Source organism: Eriocheir sinensis, chromosome 55 (assembly GCF_024679095.1).
Source record: "Eriocheir sinensis breed Jianghai 21 chromosome 55, ASM2467909v1, whole genome shotgun sequence".
Classification (NCBI taxonomy): Eukaryota; Metazoa; Arthropoda; class Malacostraca; order Decapoda; family Varunidae; genus Eriocheir; species Eriocheir sinensis.
In genome coordinates, this window is record NC_066563.1 from 6,340,046 (window position 1) to 6,358,223 (window position 18,178).

At 41.3% G+C, this 18,178-nt stretch overlaps 1 protein-coding gene across 1 annotated transcript in view; it reads right to left on the minus strand.

Annotated features, from left to right (window-relative positions):
* The window catches only part of LOC126983973 (neural cell adhesion molecule 1-like), a 71,393-nt gene extending 62,792 nt beyond the window's left edge, over positions 1–8,601 (minus strand). Inside the window, exon 1 of the mRNA XM_050837253.1 lies at positions 8,535–8,601. Within this exon, the coding sequence (XP_050693210.1) occupies positions 8,535–8,574 (40 nt within the window). The 5' untranslated portion in view covers positions 8,575–8,601. The remainder of the gene's footprint in view (positions 1–8,534) is intronic.
* Positions 8,602–18,178: the final 9,577 nt, after the last annotated feature.

The window sequence follows — 18,178 nt, forward strand, 5'->3', positions numbered from 1 at the left end:
AAAAAATAACAGAGAAAGAACTATGCAAAATGAAATAAAACAGTCGAGAAATAGGAAAGAAAATAATAAGAGAAAGGAAATATGGAAAAAAAAAGAAAATCTATGGCTCCGTACTTCGTAAAGAGGGAGGGGGAGAGGGAGGGAGCGATGAGGGAGGGAGGGAGGTGAAAATAAAGGTGGAAGGTGAGGGCAGGCGAGGGGAAACTGAAAGGTCAGGAAATTGTGTGTGTGTGTGTGTGTGTGTGTGTGTGTGTGTGTGTGTGTGTGTGTGTTTTAAGAAAGAATCGATGAGAGAGAGAGAGAGAGAGAGAGAGAGAGAGAGAGAGAGAGAGAGAGAGAGAGAGAGAGAGAGAGAGAGAGAGAGAGAGAGAGAGAGAGAGAGAGAGAGAGAGAGAGAGAGAGAGAGAGAGAGAGAGAGAGAGAGAGAGAGAGAGAGAGAGAGAGAGAGAGAGAGAGAGAGAATAAAAAGACATGAATTATAACACACGTCAATAAGTCAACAGGTAAGGCACACACACACACACACACACACACACACACACACACACACACACATACACGAGGGAAAAATAAAAATAGGTGAGCATCTGCTGGAGGTGAAATTAATTAACATGAACATCAAATAAGAAAAAAAACATCAAAGCAATAAAAATAATAATGATTCAGGGAAATGAGAAAGAGGAAGAGGGAAAAGCGAGTAGGTAGAGAGATACAGATAGTTAGATAATGAAATATAGATAGATAGATATAGATAGATAGATAGATAGATAGATAGGTACATACACAGATAGATAGATAGACAGGGAGACAAATAAATAAATAGATTCGGATATATATTTAATAGATGGACTGATATTTAGATTAGTAGATAGAGGAAAACAAAAGTGATAGGTAGATAGACAGGCTGACAGGCATGCAGACAGGTAAACAGACAGACAGACAGACAGACAGACACACTAATGAAGGCAGCGCCTGTATTAATCCGTCCTATCAACAGACACCAAGATTAGTGCCGAGTCTCATTCATTTTACGTGATTGAATTTTTCGTCTGAGTGATCTTTTTTGCGGCTTTGGGAAATCTGCTAAAATATGTTATTAGGAAGATGAGGTGGGAAGGAAACCAGGGTAGAGGGAGGGAGGGGAAAAGGAAAGGAAGGAGGAAGGGAAACTGAAAGAATGATAAGGAGAAGGAAGGAAGAATGGGAGAGAGGAAGAATTATAAGAGGGAGGAGGATAGGACTAGGAAGGAAAGGAAGGAGACAGGGAAAATGATATTGAGAAGGATAAGGAGAATGGGAAGGAGGAAGAATAAAAGAAAGGAGGAGAGTAGAAAGGGGAAGGAGTCAGTGCAGAAAATATAAAATGTGGAAATGAGTAAAACAAGAGAGAGTTCAGGAAGAAGAAAAGGAAAGGAAGATATAGGAAAGGTTAAAGGGATGATGAAAATAAGAAAGTAAGAAAGGAAGGAAGGATGAAGGTAGTGAAAAGGCATACAAGTGATGGAAAGAAACAGGGGAAGAAAGGGACGAAGAGAGAAAGGGGGAAGGTAGGAAGAGAGGATACGAAAAAGAAAGAATAGAAGAAAAGGAAACGAGGAAAGGAAGAAAAAAGTGAAGGAAGAAAAAAACAAGGGTAGAACGGAAGCCAAGAAAAGAACTTGGGTTAGATTGGACAGGTAGAGAGATTAAAGGTAGGAAGGCAGGCAAGGGAAGGTAGGGAAGGGAAGGGAAGAGAGAGCTAGAGGGTAAATGGGATGGACTGAAGAGGGAAGGAGATTAAATAAATGAGATAGGTAAGGGACGAGAGGCCGAGGGAATTAAGGGAACGACAGACGGAAGGGAGATTGAGAAAACGACAAATGAAGGAAAATAAGAATGTGAAGATAAACCCCCAAAAATACGACCATTGAAAAGAAAAGTTCAACCGAGAGAATTGGAGACATGAGAAGTTACGAAAAGAAAAATAAAAGAGAGAGAGAGAGAGAGAGAGAGAGAGAGAGAGAGAGAGAGAGAGAGAGAGAGAGAGAGAGAGAGAGAGAGAGAGAGAGAGAGAGAGAGAGAGAGAGAGAGAGAGAGAGAGAGAGAGAGAGAGAGAGAGAGAGAGAGAGAGAGAGAGAGAGAGAGAGAGAGAGAGAGAGAGAGAGAGAGAGAGAGAGAGAGAGAGAGAGAGAGAGAGAGAGAGAGAGAGAGAGAGCACCTGGAGCTTTGCCACAATCTTCGTAAATCTGTTAAAGACCTTCGCAGCTGCTGGAAAAGACGGAAAAAAGGGGAAAAGAAAGAAAAAGAACAAAGGAGAGGAGAGGAACCGGAATAACAGAGGGAAGATCAGCGAGAGTAGAACTAATAGCGGGAAAACGAGAACCGGGTAAGAGGGAATGAACGAAATGGGAAAATGGAAAGAAAACAAAAACAAGTAAACCGGTTGATAAAAACGACGAACCTTGGCGAAGAGGGAATGTAGAAAAGGGCAAAAAAAAAAGGGAAAGAGGAATAACATCAAATAAAACGTTGATGAAGAGTAAGAAGAAAAAATGAGAAGGGAAAAATGAAACTCACCTTAACAACCACAGCAAGAGATTGGAAAGCCATCATCATTATAAAGCAGAAAACAAAACAATACCATAACATAACGATTACAACACTCAACTATGCAAAAAAATAGATTAAACGAAATTGGAAACCCATTAAGAAATAGACCTCCAAAAGTACTAAATACCTTCATAAGAAAAAAAATCGAAAAATGAAGAATAATTACATTGACAAGAGAAAGGAAAGAACAGAGAAAGAGAGGGAGGTAAAGGGAATAAGAGAGAGGAAAAGACAAAGGGAGAGTAAAAACTAGTAAGGACAGGGAGATAAATAGAAAAAAAGAGGGGGAAGGAAGGAGGTAAGAACGTAGTGGATGTAGGGAGGGAGAGAGAAAAAACGAGAGAGGGGGAGAGATGGAGGAGGACAAAAAAAAGGTGAGGGGGAGGAACGTGTGTCTGTCTGTGTGTCTGTGTGTGTGTGTGTGTGTGTGTGTGTGTGTGTGTGTGTGTGTGTGTGTGTGTGTGTGTGTGTGTGTGTGTGTGTGTCAAGGGAATGGAACGCAGGTGGGGTGAGCTACAGATTGTGGAATGCAAAGAAGATTATTAAGAGAGAATAATATAGTAACACCTTTGAAGAATGCATGCTAGAGAATGAATAATAAAAGAAGTAATGTTGTGATGTATGTTGTCAAGGGTGGGCAAAGGACGAATATGATAATAGGATGTCAAGAAGATTAGACCAGTGAGGAACGAGGGCAGGGAAGGAAAATAAAAACAGGAAACAAAGAAGAATTACTGGAAAGATGAAAATATAAAGGAGAAAAAGGAGAGATATTACGTTACTGATACAATTTTGACGTGCATAAATGAAGATGGGATTTCGCTAGAGAGAAAATGATAAATAAATATTAAAAGAGTAAAAAGAAGCAAATAATAGTCAGGAAACATAAAAGAGCATGAAAAGGAATAAGAAGCAAATGAAAAGTTAAAAGAAAATTAAAATAAGAAAGTACAGGAAGGTTTTCATTGACAAGTGTATAAGAAATGTGAGCTTTGACAAAGAAGAAGAAAAAAAAATGATACGATTAAATGAAAGAAAAACATTAATTCAGCAAAATCGAAGGAACTCAAGAACTAAATACCTGCTTCTTACAGTCCATTTCCAAGAGACTTACATAAACCTGCTTACAAAGAGAAATCAATGAGAGAGAGAGAGAGAGAGAGAGAGAGAGAGAGAGAGAGAGAGAGAGAGAGAGAGAGAGAGAGAGAGAGAGAGAGAGAGAGAGAGAGAGAGAGAGAGAGAGAGAGAGAGAGAGAGAGAGAGAGAGAGAGAGAGAGAGAGAGAGAGAGAGAGAGAGAGAGAGAGAGAGAGAGAGAGAGAGAGAGAGAGAGAGAGAGAGAGAGAGAGAGAGAGAGAGAGAGAGAGAGAGAGAGAGAGAGAGAGAGAGAGAGAGAGAGAGAGAGAGAGAGAGAGAGAGAGAGAGAGAATGTTTTTTTCATCACAGAATTGCCGTTCCGTCAGCCTAATTGACAATATTTTATCAATTATGCTCGTAACGTGAGCCTAATGTTATCCAATCCTTCTTTATGGGATTAGTTTTTATGTTTCCTCCATAATCTTTGCTGTTGTCATCCATTTTTCTTACTGGCAGAAATGCTTAAGTTATCATTTTTTTGTCGATACTGTTACGTAAGGAGATAACTATGTAAAAAATGAATCAACTTCTGGGTGGCTGAGTGGTTAGCGTCCCTGCGCAGCGTCCTGGAGGACGCGGGTTCGGGTCCTGCCCGCCGCCACAGGCTGGGATATTCCAGTCACAGCCGAGCGGCCTCAGACTACCCACAGGCTATCCTGAAGACCACCCATCAGCCCGGACTCTAGATTCTCTCTCAAAAAGAGAGGATTAAAGGTGAGCTCCGGGGGCAGCATGAGACAAGCAGGATGGCGTCAATATAAACACTTGCTTGCGCCTGTACGGATCGGGCCAATCATCAGGCCCCACCAAGAAAGCCAACCGGCGGCACAGGCCGAAACTTAAAAACAAACAATAGTAACTAACATGGAAAAAGAGCAAAGAAAAAAGAGAAAAGCCTAGAAATAGTAACTAGTAATAGTAAATAGTATAGTAAGTAAGTACGTAGTAAAAATTGAAAACAGGAAAAACAAATAGTATAACAACTGCCTCGTTACCATATATACTCCCTCAAGTAACACGTAATACACACACAAGACGACACACATACACAAACACACATACACACAAACAAACATAGACAAACAAACAAACGAACACCTTCCTCCCATTCCATTAATCAAAACGCAGGTGTGGTCGTGACAGCCGATACCTTGATTCTGGGACCCTACCTGCCGCTCTCTCTCTGTATGTGTTTGTCTATCTATATTTGTTTGTTTGTTTGTGTATGTCTTTATCTGTGTGTCTGTATTTCGGTCTGTCTGAAGATCTGTCTGGGTGTCCATAAATGTCTGTCTTCTCTCTCGCCTGGAATCCCGCAATGATCATATCGAGAGAGAGGAAATGTAATTAGGTTGTCTGCTCAGGTAATGGCTCCGGGGCGGGAGAGGAGCAAAGGTAAGACTGGGAAAGACTGGGAAGAAGAAAATGAAGAAGAATTGGAGATCAGGAGGCTTTGCAGAGAGAGGATAGAGAGAGAGAGAGAGAGAGAGAGAGAGAGAGAGAGAGAGAGAGAGAGAGAGAGAGAGAGAGAGAGAGAGAGAGAGAGAGAGAGAGAGAGAGAGAGAGAGAGAGAGAGAGAGAGAGAGAGAGAGAGAGAGAGAGAGAGAGAGAGAGAGAGAGAGAGAGAGAGAGAGAGAGAGAGAGAGAGAGAGAGAGAGAGAGAGAGAGAGAGAGAGAGACAGACAGACAGACAGACAGACAGATAACATGACACTTGCACGACTATTAACACGCAAATGCGGCATAAAAAATCATATTAAAACAAACGTGAAAAGACGCACACACACAAACACACACACACACACACTCACACACACACACACACACACACACACACACACACACACACACACACTAGTACACATCCGTCTAGACAGAGAAACGCCCACACAACTTTAAAGTGAAAGGCGGGGTAAAAAAAAAGTACAGGCAGGAAAAGAGAAGATACATTTTTGCTTTTACCAAGAGACGGTGTGATGGTTTTCTGTATCTCTCTGTGTGTCTCATTTTTGTTTTGATGTATCTCTCTGTGTCTTCTTTTTTGTTTTTATGTATTTTTCTTTCCCTTCTGAAGGTTGTTTATTAATTCATTGTTTTTCTCCTGCTTGAACATGTAAGGTTGGATTGATTCCTTTAGTTTATTTTTCAAAGTTATGGAGATGGAATTTAAATATACATAATCCATATTTTCTTTCACAACGTTACTTTTCCTTAAACTTTTCTTATATATTTAGCATTACGGAAAGTATGGAAATATGAAGACGTTATATATATCCGATTTCCCTGGCAAACAAAATCAACATATAAAAACTATACTCGTCCACTAACGAATAATATTTTAATACATACTCGTACAAACAAGGAGAAAATATGTAGAGTAAACAAAACTTGAACTATAGCAGGGAAATACTCAACATAGGCCAAGTGTGGCAGAGAAAAGGTGAGTGAGGGGGCGAAGGAGAGGGGAAGGGTGAGATAGAGGGGGGGGTGAAAGAGGGCGTGGGAGAGGAAGGAGAGGGTGAAGGAGAGATGGAGGGCAGGGGTGAGGGAGAGAATGAAGGGGAGGAGGTAAGGGAATAGGGTGAAGGTGGGGGTGAGGGAGAGGGTGAAAGGGGGTGAAGGAGAGGAAGGATAGCATGAGGGAGGAGTGGGAGAGTGAGGGCGTGGGGGTGAGGGAAAGAGTGAGGGAAAGTGAGGGCGTGGGTGTGGGGGTGATGGGGAAGGGCAAGGGAGGGCGACTGAATATAGTGTGACTGGCCACAAAAAAATATAGCGTCGTAACATGGTCTGGACGCAACTGTGGAGGTTTTGGCCTCGTTCCCTGTGGCCGGCGAGGGAGGGAGAGAGGGGCGGAGCGGGCAAGGCTTGATGGGACCGGCTGAGTTAAGGGAATAATGGAATTCACTGCCAAACGAGCCTCCGGAGCACTGACAGCCCAATCAAATTCTTAGTTAGGCTGAAGCCCTTGTGCGGAGGGATCGGAGAGCTCGCAAGGCAGGATGGGAGGAAGGGAATCGCGGGGGAAGGGAATCCACTACCACTTGTGCATCCTGAGTGCCAGAAGGACGATCGGATGCTTTAAACACACTATTCTGGGTCAGTATTCTCAGACACCTCCGCCTCTCACATCAGCTTTTTCCAAAGGCCTAAGAAGAGATTGATCGGGTTCTAATGAGTTTTTTTTTACCTTCATCATACAGAAGAAATGTCAACCTTCCACCAGGGTCATCAAACTACCCTTGGGAATGCCTACATCTCCTACAAAAGCCTTGTCTAATGTGTGTGACAGGGCGCCGATGTGTTTAAGAATATGGGTAAAAAGAGAAGAGGACCCGTTTAGCATCAGGGGAAGAGCTGAGTCGCACCAGGAAGGGAATTCACCAACGAACGACCATGCGGAAAACCAGGGACCACTGCATTCCTGGTTACAATCACAGCCCAGCGTCGCCTTAACTGATTGGCGCAGCCGGAACGGGACTCCTCATTGACGAAGCTGGCTCGGGTAGCGGGCCAATCAGCGTTGAGAGTATAACATAGAGGATTTATGATTGGCGGGAAATTGGCCAGAAAACGAGAGCTGTTTCGCGGCTCGCTGCATGCTTCTTCTCGACTGGGGAAGGGAAAGGGAGGGAAGAGGAGGGAAGGAGATGAAAGAAAGAAAGACGAGAGAAAAAGAGGAGAAGCGGAGAATGATAAGGGAAAGAGGCAGACAAAGGAAGCAGAAGGGACGAGGGATCAGACAAAAAAAAAACACGAGAAAAACGCGAGAAAGGTAAAAAATAAAGACGGATAGGAGGAGGAAGAGTATAAAATGAGACGAGAGGAGGACGAATATGAAGAGGGAAGGAAAAAGCCAAAGAGCACAATGGAGAAAATGAGAGAGGGGAGGAACGAGAAATGAATGGAAGAGGGAGGAAAGATCAACACGAACGAAAGGAAGGAAAAAGGAAGCAGGGAAGGCCTCGAGCACACACACACACACACACACACACACACACACACACACACACACACACACACACACACACACACAAAGGAAGGATGAAATTGCAGTGAAGGAAGAATGGCAACAATAGGAGAAGATACAAACCGCAACGCATACACGAAGTAAAACAGATAAGGAAAACCAATAAAAAGCCAAAAAAATAAAGAAATAAAAATAAAATAAGAGAAATAAAAAAATAAAGGAAGAGATAAATACATAGATAAATAAATAAAGATAAATAAAGTAAGAGATAAATATAGAAAGTAAGAGAGAAGTAAGAGAGGGAAAGAAAACCAATAAAAAGCCTACGAAAGATATACAGAAAAATAAAGACCTCCGAAAACCTAAAATGACGCACAAAGAAACGAAACAGGTACAAAAAAACGCAAAACTAGCATAATACTCTAACAAAAAAGAAAAAGCATCGTATGTAGGAAGAAAGAAAGGAAAAGAAACCGTAAAAAAAGGACACTTACGAAGGAAGCAAACAAAAATAAACATACTTCTGAAAACCCAAAATAAAACGTAAAAAAGCATAAAAAAACGAAACAGGTCCAAAAGTAAAACACATCAAATAGCGTAATACTCCACAACGAACATATGCGACATACTCATCAACTTTTAACGCATTTGTACGCTATACACCTCAACCATAAAGTCACACATCAAATAGCGAAATACTCTAAAACGAACATACTTTACGGCATACTTCAACTTTTAACGCATTTATACGATATACGCTTCTGCCATAAAGTCACTCAGGCGGGCTATACGTTTCCCCAGGGGCTTGCTACGCCATCTACAGGGGAAGGGAAGAGGCTGTACCTGCGTAGGCGGACCGAGAGTGACCAGGGTGCCGAAACATGCCGCGGTGGTGGCCGGAGCCGAAGCCCCCGTGTCCGAGGTGACCGTGTGAGGCTGGGAGGGAGTGGGAAGTGGGGGGAGGGAGAGAGAACTTGATAGAGCGTTGGTAGTGGAATATTGAGGAAATTAATGTCGGTTTTAGTGATGATAATAATAGTAATACAATGATAATAATAATAATAATGATGATGATGATACTAATACCCATAACGATAGCATTAATAAAATCACATGAAGTTCGTACAAAACACCAATAAAACAAAAACGATAAACAGAAGACAATATTTTGAGAGAGGGCAAGAGAAAACAAAACTGGCGAAACTGAAACAAAATCACAATAACAATACCGGCTGACTGATATTGTTGAAACTATTGTCAATGGAATGGCTTTGGAGGGGAGACCGTGTAAAACTGGAGCATACATTATAAACACACACACACACACACACACACACACACACACACACACACACACACACACACACACACACACACACACACACACAACCATATACCCTTCTCATCCCATTAGGACAACATCAACTCGTGTGAGGAGAAGTAATAACAGCAACGGAAAGCTCACAGAGAAGATCAAAGGGAAGCGCTGGATAAAAAGTGAAGCCCTGGATCAGAGGAGGCTGAGGCAAGGCTTTGTACACCTGGGAGGTAGAACACGTGCATTGCCTGGCCGGGAAGACACACCTGACGAGGAGTTACGTTGACAGATGTGTTTACGTAGAGAGCCGTGATACTTTTCTTTTCCCGTTGTATTCAGTGTGTTAGTGTGTATATGCTCTTTCTCTATCTCTTTCTTTCTCTAAGCTGTCTGTTTGTAAGTGTTCATCCTGTCTTTATCTCTACCTCTGTTTGTTTCTATCTCCAAGTAGTCTGTTATTTTGTTTTTTATCCTTTCTTCATCTCTATATGCCTGTCTCTCTATCGCTAAGCAGTCTTTTCGTGTGTACTTGTCCTTTCTCCATCTCTACTTGTCTTTGTTTTTATCTCTCTGGTTGATGTTGTTTATGTTGACGAAATTAATGTGTGTTTGCTTACAAGAGAATCTGTTTACCATTTGTTTTCCATCCTTGATATGTTTGTTTACTTCGATGTCCTTTGTGTAACTCTCTCTCTCTCTCTCTCTCTCCAATCAATGCCAGTCGCTTTGTTTTATGTCCGTCGTTTTTCATGCCCGTTTTGTGTTCGTTAATCACACGCTTCGTTACGGTTCATTGTTCTTTTTTTCAGGTTTGGCTTTCTAGTGTTTTATTTTCCTCTTATTTTCTCTTTTGTGTCCGTCTTTCATCTTCTCGTTGGCAAAAAAATGTTGGGTTAGTTCAGGCATTGTCTCTTAAAAGCACTCTATTTTTGTTTTGTTTTTGTTTCTTCCAACTCTGATTTTCTTCTTTCTCGTCTAACTTCTTTTTCTTTTCTTTCTTCTTCTTCCTCTTATTTTCGTTCCTGTCACTCTATTTTCAAGACTTACCCCATTTCCTTTTCTTATCTTCACTCCTTTTCCTGCCCTTTTTTCTTTATTTTCTTTCTCATCCTCTTGTATCACTTTCTTCTTTTTTCCTCCTTTTTCATTTTTCATTTTACTTCGTCCTTCATCTTCCTCTTCACTTCTTCCTACACAAGCAATTTCTTATTTGGGCAACTCTTCTCTCTGAACCAATCCTCCTCCTTTGTCTTCTCTCCTATTCTGGCAGTCTCCTCTTCCTCCTCTTCCTCCTCCTCCTCCTCCTCCTTTTCCTCCCCTTCCTCGTCCTGGTTCTGTTCCTCCTCTCAAAATACGTTCTATTATGAAAACAAACATACCCTGGTACCAAGCATATTGGGAATCGATCAAACATGTGAGAGAGAGAGAGAGAGAGAGAGAGAGAGAGAGAGAGAGAGAGAGAGAGAGAGAGAGAGAGAGAGAGAGAGAGAGAGAGAGAGAGAGAGAGAGAGAGAGAGAGAGAGAGAGAGAGAGAGAGAGAGAGAGAGAGAGAGAGAGAGAGAGAGAGAGAGAGAGAGAGAGAGAGAGAGAGAGAGAGAGAAAAAATGGTTGCAGGATGGAAAGAGAGGATGTAGCAATGTTTCTTTATCTATATCCTTCAGCTCGAGACACGTACTATACATGAGCGAAACCCAAACAAATATATAATGTTTTTCAACTAAACAAAGACAGAGTGAAAGATAAGAAACAAATATTACTTTTTTCTTTACGGACGGATTCTTTACGGACACATTTCTTTAATCACCACCACATACCTAACACACATCTAACCTAACCTAACACATGCGTAACCTAACCTAGCCTAACCTAACCTGACATATAATAAACCCAACCTAACCTAACATATACCTAACCATACCTAATACATGCCGAACCTAACATATACTAAACCACACCTAACCTAACACATACATAACATAACATAACATAACACATACTAAACCTGATTATAAAACGCATAATGGAAAGATGAAGAAGAGAAAGAAAACTCCTGACGTACGTTCCTCGCAAAACTCTCGTACCTCCTCACGCTGGGATGCCCGTGTACGATAATTCCTATGAGATTGGCGTTCGTGGATGATGACTAATTGATGACTTGGGTGATGATTGGTTAGGAGTGTGGGGGAGTTGTGGCGTGGATTCAATTACACCCCAAAAACGAGAGATAGATAGATCGAGAGAGAGAGAGAGAGAGAGAGAGAGAGAGAGAGAGAGAGAGAGAGAGAGAGAGAGAGAGAGAGAGAGAGAGAGAGAGAGAGAGAGAGAGAGAGAGAGAGAGAGAGAGAGAGAGAGAGCAGGAATGAGGTCAAAAAGAATATTAAAAGTGAAAAGTAAAATAAAACATGTAAAAGACGTAGAAATCCAACTAAAAACTACCTATAAAATAATAAAAAATAGGTAAGTAAGAGAGAGAAAGAGAGAGAATCGTACGCTTAAGCAAACATATATATTAAAAGAACCATGGTAATGAATTTCAAAGCGATACATGTGCTTTAACTCGACATACCAACGAGAACTTGCAAATTGATTCGAATAAATACCAAACGGACGTACAATGAAACGCGGGTGTAAAGTACCGCAGAGTTTTACAGGTCTACTTTATTTTCAACTATTAATTGTCTCTATTTATTTTATTTTATTTTGTTTATTTTGGGGGGTGGGTTGATATTCCTTCTAGTTTTCCTTGCATAATTAGCGTGACACTTAATATTCTAGAGGTAGCAAATAATCGTATCTGCAAATGTATACAATTCAACTTAAGGATAATTAAAGAGAAACAAGGAGAATGGAAAAGAGACAGTCTTATGCAGATCCTCCACATAATTAATTTTACGTAACTTTTCCTGTTCTGACTAGATTCCTTTACACAACACGCACACACTCACTCCACCAGACAAAAGAACATCGCAACAAGACGCTTCTGGCAACACTGACGCAACTTCCCACTCGCGAACACGACTTCTTGCGTAAAAGTGAATGAGCAAAAACTTCTCATGCACAACATTTTTTCAACAAGAACACTTCCAGACTTCGTTAAAAACAGGCGTGCGAGGCAAAACAACTTGCAACACTTGGTGGGGCAGGTGTTGCGAAGGAGGCAGGGAGAGAGGAATAATGAAGGAAGGGAAGAATAGGGGGAGAAGAGGGAGAAGGAGGTAAGGAAAGGAAGGGATAGACGGATGGAGGAAGGAAGGACGGGAAAGAGGAAACAGGGATGGAGGGAAGGAGGGAAGAAGAAGAGAGGCAAAGAGAGAGTCATAAATGGAAAGAAAAGAAGAAATAAAGGTGAAAGGAGAAGGAGCGGAGAATGAAGGAGGAAATGAGAGAAAAAGAATAAAAAACGGATTTCTTTCATTTAAGTTCCCGAATCAGTAACTCGGAAAAGCGTGAATGGTCGCCTAATAAGATGTGATCAGAGTGACATTATTAAACCCAGTCAGTGGAAACTCATCAAATAATTCAGAATCCTCACCAACATTCCCTAAAACAATGAATAAAAGTACAGTAAAAAATAATTAATATGCTACTAACTCCTGAAAAAAAAACATACCAAATCTCTCTTTCTATGTGTGTATGTCCATCTATCTTCTTATATATTCATTGTAGTCTCGTGGTGATGGGCTTTTTGTGTTGATTTATCGCCCGCACTCAAAAAATATTGTAGATTTGGATAAAAAGCCGAGGGATAATGGGATAGAGAGAATGGGATGAAAGTTTCCGAAATACATTATTCAAATTCCTTCTTCTGTGTAGGTGTGTGTGTGTGTGTGTGTGTGGGGGGGGGAGAGAGAGAGAGAGAGAGAGAGAGAGAGAGAGAGAGAGAGAGAGAGAGAGAGAGAGAGAGAGAGAGAGAGAGAGAGAGAGAGAGAGAGAGAGAGAGAGAGAACAGTAATATAGAGGACTGTGGTGAGGAAATACTCAACAAAAACACTCGGTACAGTTTTTCGTCCCGGCTTCCTGAATGTCCGTCGCCGTCCGCCACTCCTTGAAAATTCGATGAAAACTCACTTTTATATTGACTGTTATTGGATTTCTGTGAGTGATTTTTATTTATTTGCCGTGTTAATAAATTCCCTATGTTCTCTGCGTTCCTCTCCACTGGGCATAAAAACGAAAGAGGACGACCGACTTTTGTTGTGTAAGTACGTCAATAGTAAGGGATTTCGATATTCTGACATTCCGGCATTTGCAACGGGATGTAGTACGTGGAAATCAAATAGGATAACGAAATTGTGGGGTATGCCTATTTCAATATTCATGGGTTTTGTTAGTTTTCAATGTAACTTATAAATTGACTGTCATCGTATTTCGTACAGCTGGGAACAAAAAGGATATCCAGTTTTTGGGGGCGGAGGGATAATTGTTTAAATATATATGGATTTCCTTTAGTCTTGTTAATATGGTAAACTTTTATCCGTATTTCCAACTGCATATAAACAAAAAACAAAAGGGAAAACCATGATAGACAGTACTACTTTTTCTGCAACTATTACAAAACAACAACTACTGCAGCAGCAACAACCAACGCTTCTACCATCACCGTTCCTAAGCTTACCGTCAGGACAAACCACTATCATACTTTTAATACCATCGCTACTACTACTCTTTCAGCAACTTCAACGACAATAACAACAACAATACCACCACCACCACCATCAACAACAACAACCAGCAGCACCTCAACCATCACCACTTCGCAACCTACCGTCAAAACAAACTCCTTTCATCCCTCACTACCATCGTTAACAACAATAACCTTTACGTATCGCCGTCACCACACACAGGTTTGGAAAATAAGAGAAAAACAACGGATAACAGCCACCCACGAAATGACAAAAAGGAAACCGCTAATGGTTTTATCATTTATTTTGTTTGTCTGTCTCTTATTTTCTTTCTTTGTTTTCTTTCCGTACCTTACTTTCCTTCTTTCCTCCTATTTATTATTTTTTTACTCTGTTTTTCGTTACTTTTTTCTCCATCTTCTTTCTCTAGTTCTTTCCTTTCTTCTTTCCTCCTTCATTCCTCTTATTTTCATTCTTAAATCTTTGTTTCTCTTTACTTTTTTCTATCTTCTTTTCCCAATTCTCTCCTTTCTCCTTTCCTCCTTCCTTCATTTTCCTCTCTCATTTCCTTTCCTTTGTTTTATCCCTCTATGTTTGTGTTGCAAAAGCTGAACTGAACCACTACAGCAACCACCACCAACAACAACACGACCACGACCAACAACAAAGGCATAACAAAGCATATTCCAACCCAAACACTGAAGCCAACAAAACCACACCCTGTCGATCGCTCCCTTCCCCATCACACACACAGAGAAACCGACTCCCCCTCCCCCAAACCGTGTCCACCCATACCCTCTACTCGCCCTCTCTACGTCCCTGTCCCCTACTGCTCTCCAGATCACCAGAGGGCACCCGCTGAGGAGCAACGTGCCGCCAGCTGACTGAGGCGGCATCAAAGAATCATCAAATCAGCTGTGTCGGGAACCCCACGGGGAGGAGAGGCATGTGTCGGTCGGCAAAGGGAGGTAGGGAAGGACAAGGCTTATGAAGGGAAGAATGGAGGATGGGAAGCAGAACGAGGGAAAGATTGAGGAACTGAGGGAGGGAAAACAAGGCAGAGGGAGGAAATAAGATCAAAATAATGTAGAAAAGAGAGAGACGGAAGGAAAGAATAGGAGGGAAACTGTTGGGAAAGGAGGGAAAGGAAGGACAAGGCTGAGTAATGGGATAGAATAGAGGAAAGAAAGGAGAATGAGGTTACTATAAAGGAAGTGAAGGAAAGCCAAAAAGAGGAAATATGACAAAATGTAGAAGGAAAAAAGAGAAAGGGCAAGAATGAAAGAAAAGAAAGCAGAATGCGGGAAGGATTGAGGGAGGGAGGGAAGGAAATGCGGAGGAGGAAGGAATATACAATTTGTGAGGGAAAAATAGGGAAAGGATATCGTAAAGAGGGAAGAAACGAAGAATAGGAAGCAGAAAGGAAAAAAGGAAGCAGAATACAGGGGGAGGAGAGAAGATATAATATGGGAGGGAAAGAGAGAAGGAAAACCGTGAAAAGGGAAGATTTGACGGAGAGAAGACAAAATCCGGGATGGAGGAAAGGAATAAATGAAAAAGAAAGGACGGGTGTGAGGGAAGGAACGAAGGAATGAGGGAGGGAGACAGGTATGGCGGAAAAAATGAAGGAAGAAGTCAGAATGCGGAGGGACTGCAGAAGGAAGGAAGGAAGAAAGGAAAGTACAAATAAAGAAAAAAAGAAGAAAAGAAGAACAGAGGAGTGACGAGAGGCAAAAATACATGCAAAAGAACCGGGAAAGGGAGAGTCTGCAGGTGGAATGAAGGTATTAATTAATGAGTCAAGGAGGAAGGAAGGACAGAAAGACAAAAAGGAGCTTATTTTTAACATAAAGAAGTCAGGAAGAGGGAGTGAATAGAGTAATACGAGGACGCGGGGAAGAAAAGAGATACAGAGACAAACTATGACAAAGTGAAAACAGAAATATGAGACAAGTTTGCCAAAAAGGAAAATAAGAAGAGCAAGAACAGGAAGAAATCAAGAAGCATTACAAAAAAAATTATCATGTAAATAGGAAAGAAGAGAAAAAAAATGAATAATCAAGAAATATAGAAAAAACGACGATCATGTAAATTGGAAAGAGAGGAAAACAGCAAGAACGAAAAAAAAAATATTACACGAAAAAAAATAATCATGTAAATAGAAAAGAGAAAAAAAGCAAGAACGAAACAAAAAATACAGAAAAAATACAAGAAACGGAAAATGTGTAAATCTAAAAGGAAAGGAAACATTAGCAAGGAACAGAAAAAAAGGAAAAAAAAAATACTACAAGAAAAATTATCATGTAAATTGAAAAGGAAAAAAAAGGAAACCAAAAGAACAATAAATCAGGAAATATTACAAGAAGCGATAAAAAGTACAAATCAAAAAGTAAAATAAATGATAACAAGAACAGAAAAAATACAAGAATTATTACCAGAGACGATAAGCACGTAAATCAATAAGGAAAAGAAGATACAATTTATGAAGGACGGAGAAAAGAAAAGTCGTAAGAAGGAAAGAAATGATGGAAAGAGACAAAATGCGGAAGAAGAGAAAGGAATAAATGTAGAGAAGAAGGAACAGAAAAAAAAAACAGAGAAAAAAAACATTACCAGAAACGATTCATACTCAGACAAAAGCAATAACATATCAAGATTAAAGAAACATAAACTAAATAACTAAAAGACAGTTGGAAAGAATTTCGTATACTATTTCCGCCTAATTGGTCTTAAGGCAGAAGATAACGATGCATTTTTGTCTCACTTTCATTCAATAATAAGTCTCGGGTTCAATTTGCGACGGAAAAGCGAAGAAAACGGAGACGGTCAAGAAACACATTGCCTTTTTTTCGTTTTTTCTTTTCTCTCTTTTTGTGCGCACTTTCCTTCCTCCGCCCCTGCAATTCCCCGCTTCTTTTCTCTCGCTTCTCGGTCTCTCGTTCTCTCTCCCCTCCTTCTCTTTTGCTAACTCCTTCCCCTTCTCTTCCTCTTTTATCATACCCACCCCCTTCCTCTTTCTTTTCTTTCGCTTCTCGCTGTCTCTTCCTCTCTCTCCCCTCCCCTCTTTTACTAACTCCTTCCCCTTCTCTTCCTCTTTTACCATACCCACCCCCTTCTTTCTTTTCTTACGCTTCCCGCTCTCTTCCTCTCTCTCCTCCTCCTCCCCCTTCCTTTCCCCTCCCTTATTACCATCTCCATCCCCTTATATCCTCTCCTCTTTTACTTACCCCTTCCCTCTACCCTCCTCCATTACTAACCCCCTTGCCCCCTCCCATTCTCCTCTTCTACCCTCCCAATCCCCCTTCACCTCCCCTTCTACCCTCCCAATCCCCCTTTCCCTCCTCTTCTTTTAGCATTCCCTTCCCCGACCTCATCCCCACAGCTCCTCGCAATGCCAAATATTTTAAGCAAGTGAGGCAGAAACATGCATGCGTCCCTTACAAATGCTTCTGATATCAGTGAGCTCCATGCAGAATCTCTCTCTCCCTCTCCCTCTCCCCCTCTCTCTTTTCCTCGAAGAACTGCATTGCTCTCCAGTCCTCGCGTCCTGCCAATCTCTGTTCCAATCAGCGTCGAAGTCTAAGAGCCAGAGAAAACTTTCATGCATATTTTCCTTCCTCCTCATATATGCTTAAGTTTATGATCTTGGCGCAGCTCCATCAGCCTTCCATGTAGTGCTATAGATATTTTTTTTCCCTGGGTGCCTTCTCTTGTGTAGTGGTGCGTGTATAGTTTATTGCAGTACGGTTTGGCATGGTCTGAATTCACCGTTGCCAGATTATCGTACTCAGAGCATAGTATTTACCGGTTTCTGAAGCCTGTTGCCAAGAAACATCAGGAGCTAAACCTTTTAACGATAACTATAAATGAGTTTCGTTATTGGAGCCCAGAAGATAGTTTTGGGGTAGGAAGTCGGGAAATATAAGCGGCTGAGTACGACAATCTGGCACCGTTGAGTCTGGTACGGCCTCTTTCGCTCTACATGACTTCACCTAAATATTCTCGCGTGTATGGTCTATTGCGGTCTAGTTTGCCATGGTATTATACGGTCTGCTGCACCCTACATGCTTTATCTTATCTATTTCTGCATGTACAGTCTATTTCAGTTTAGTTTGGCAAGGTTTGACACGGCCCGTTGCGCTCTACTTGCCTCATTTTGTTTATTCCAACGTGCATGATTTAGGTTGGTCCAGTTTGCTTTGGTTCTGATGCGATTCCTCCGCCCTCCAAGCTTCCACTCATATCGCTCCCCTTCCAACGTCTCCCCGCCATCGTTCATATCGTTTGTTTTTTTCATTATCTTCTCCTTGTGATTCCGGCCACTCGAACGTATATACTTATTTTATTTTGTTATTAAATTTAACAGTTCAAGTTCACAATATTGAGACCACGAATGCCTTTGTTTGTCTTGTTTTCCTTTTTTTCCCTCTTTTTCTCCCGTGATTTGTGCACTTTCACAACGCCAAAATTTAGGTCACTTTTTTTTTACAACGAAGAGACGGTTCAAGGGCAACAAAAAGAGTGTAGACTGTAGAAGGAAAAAGCAC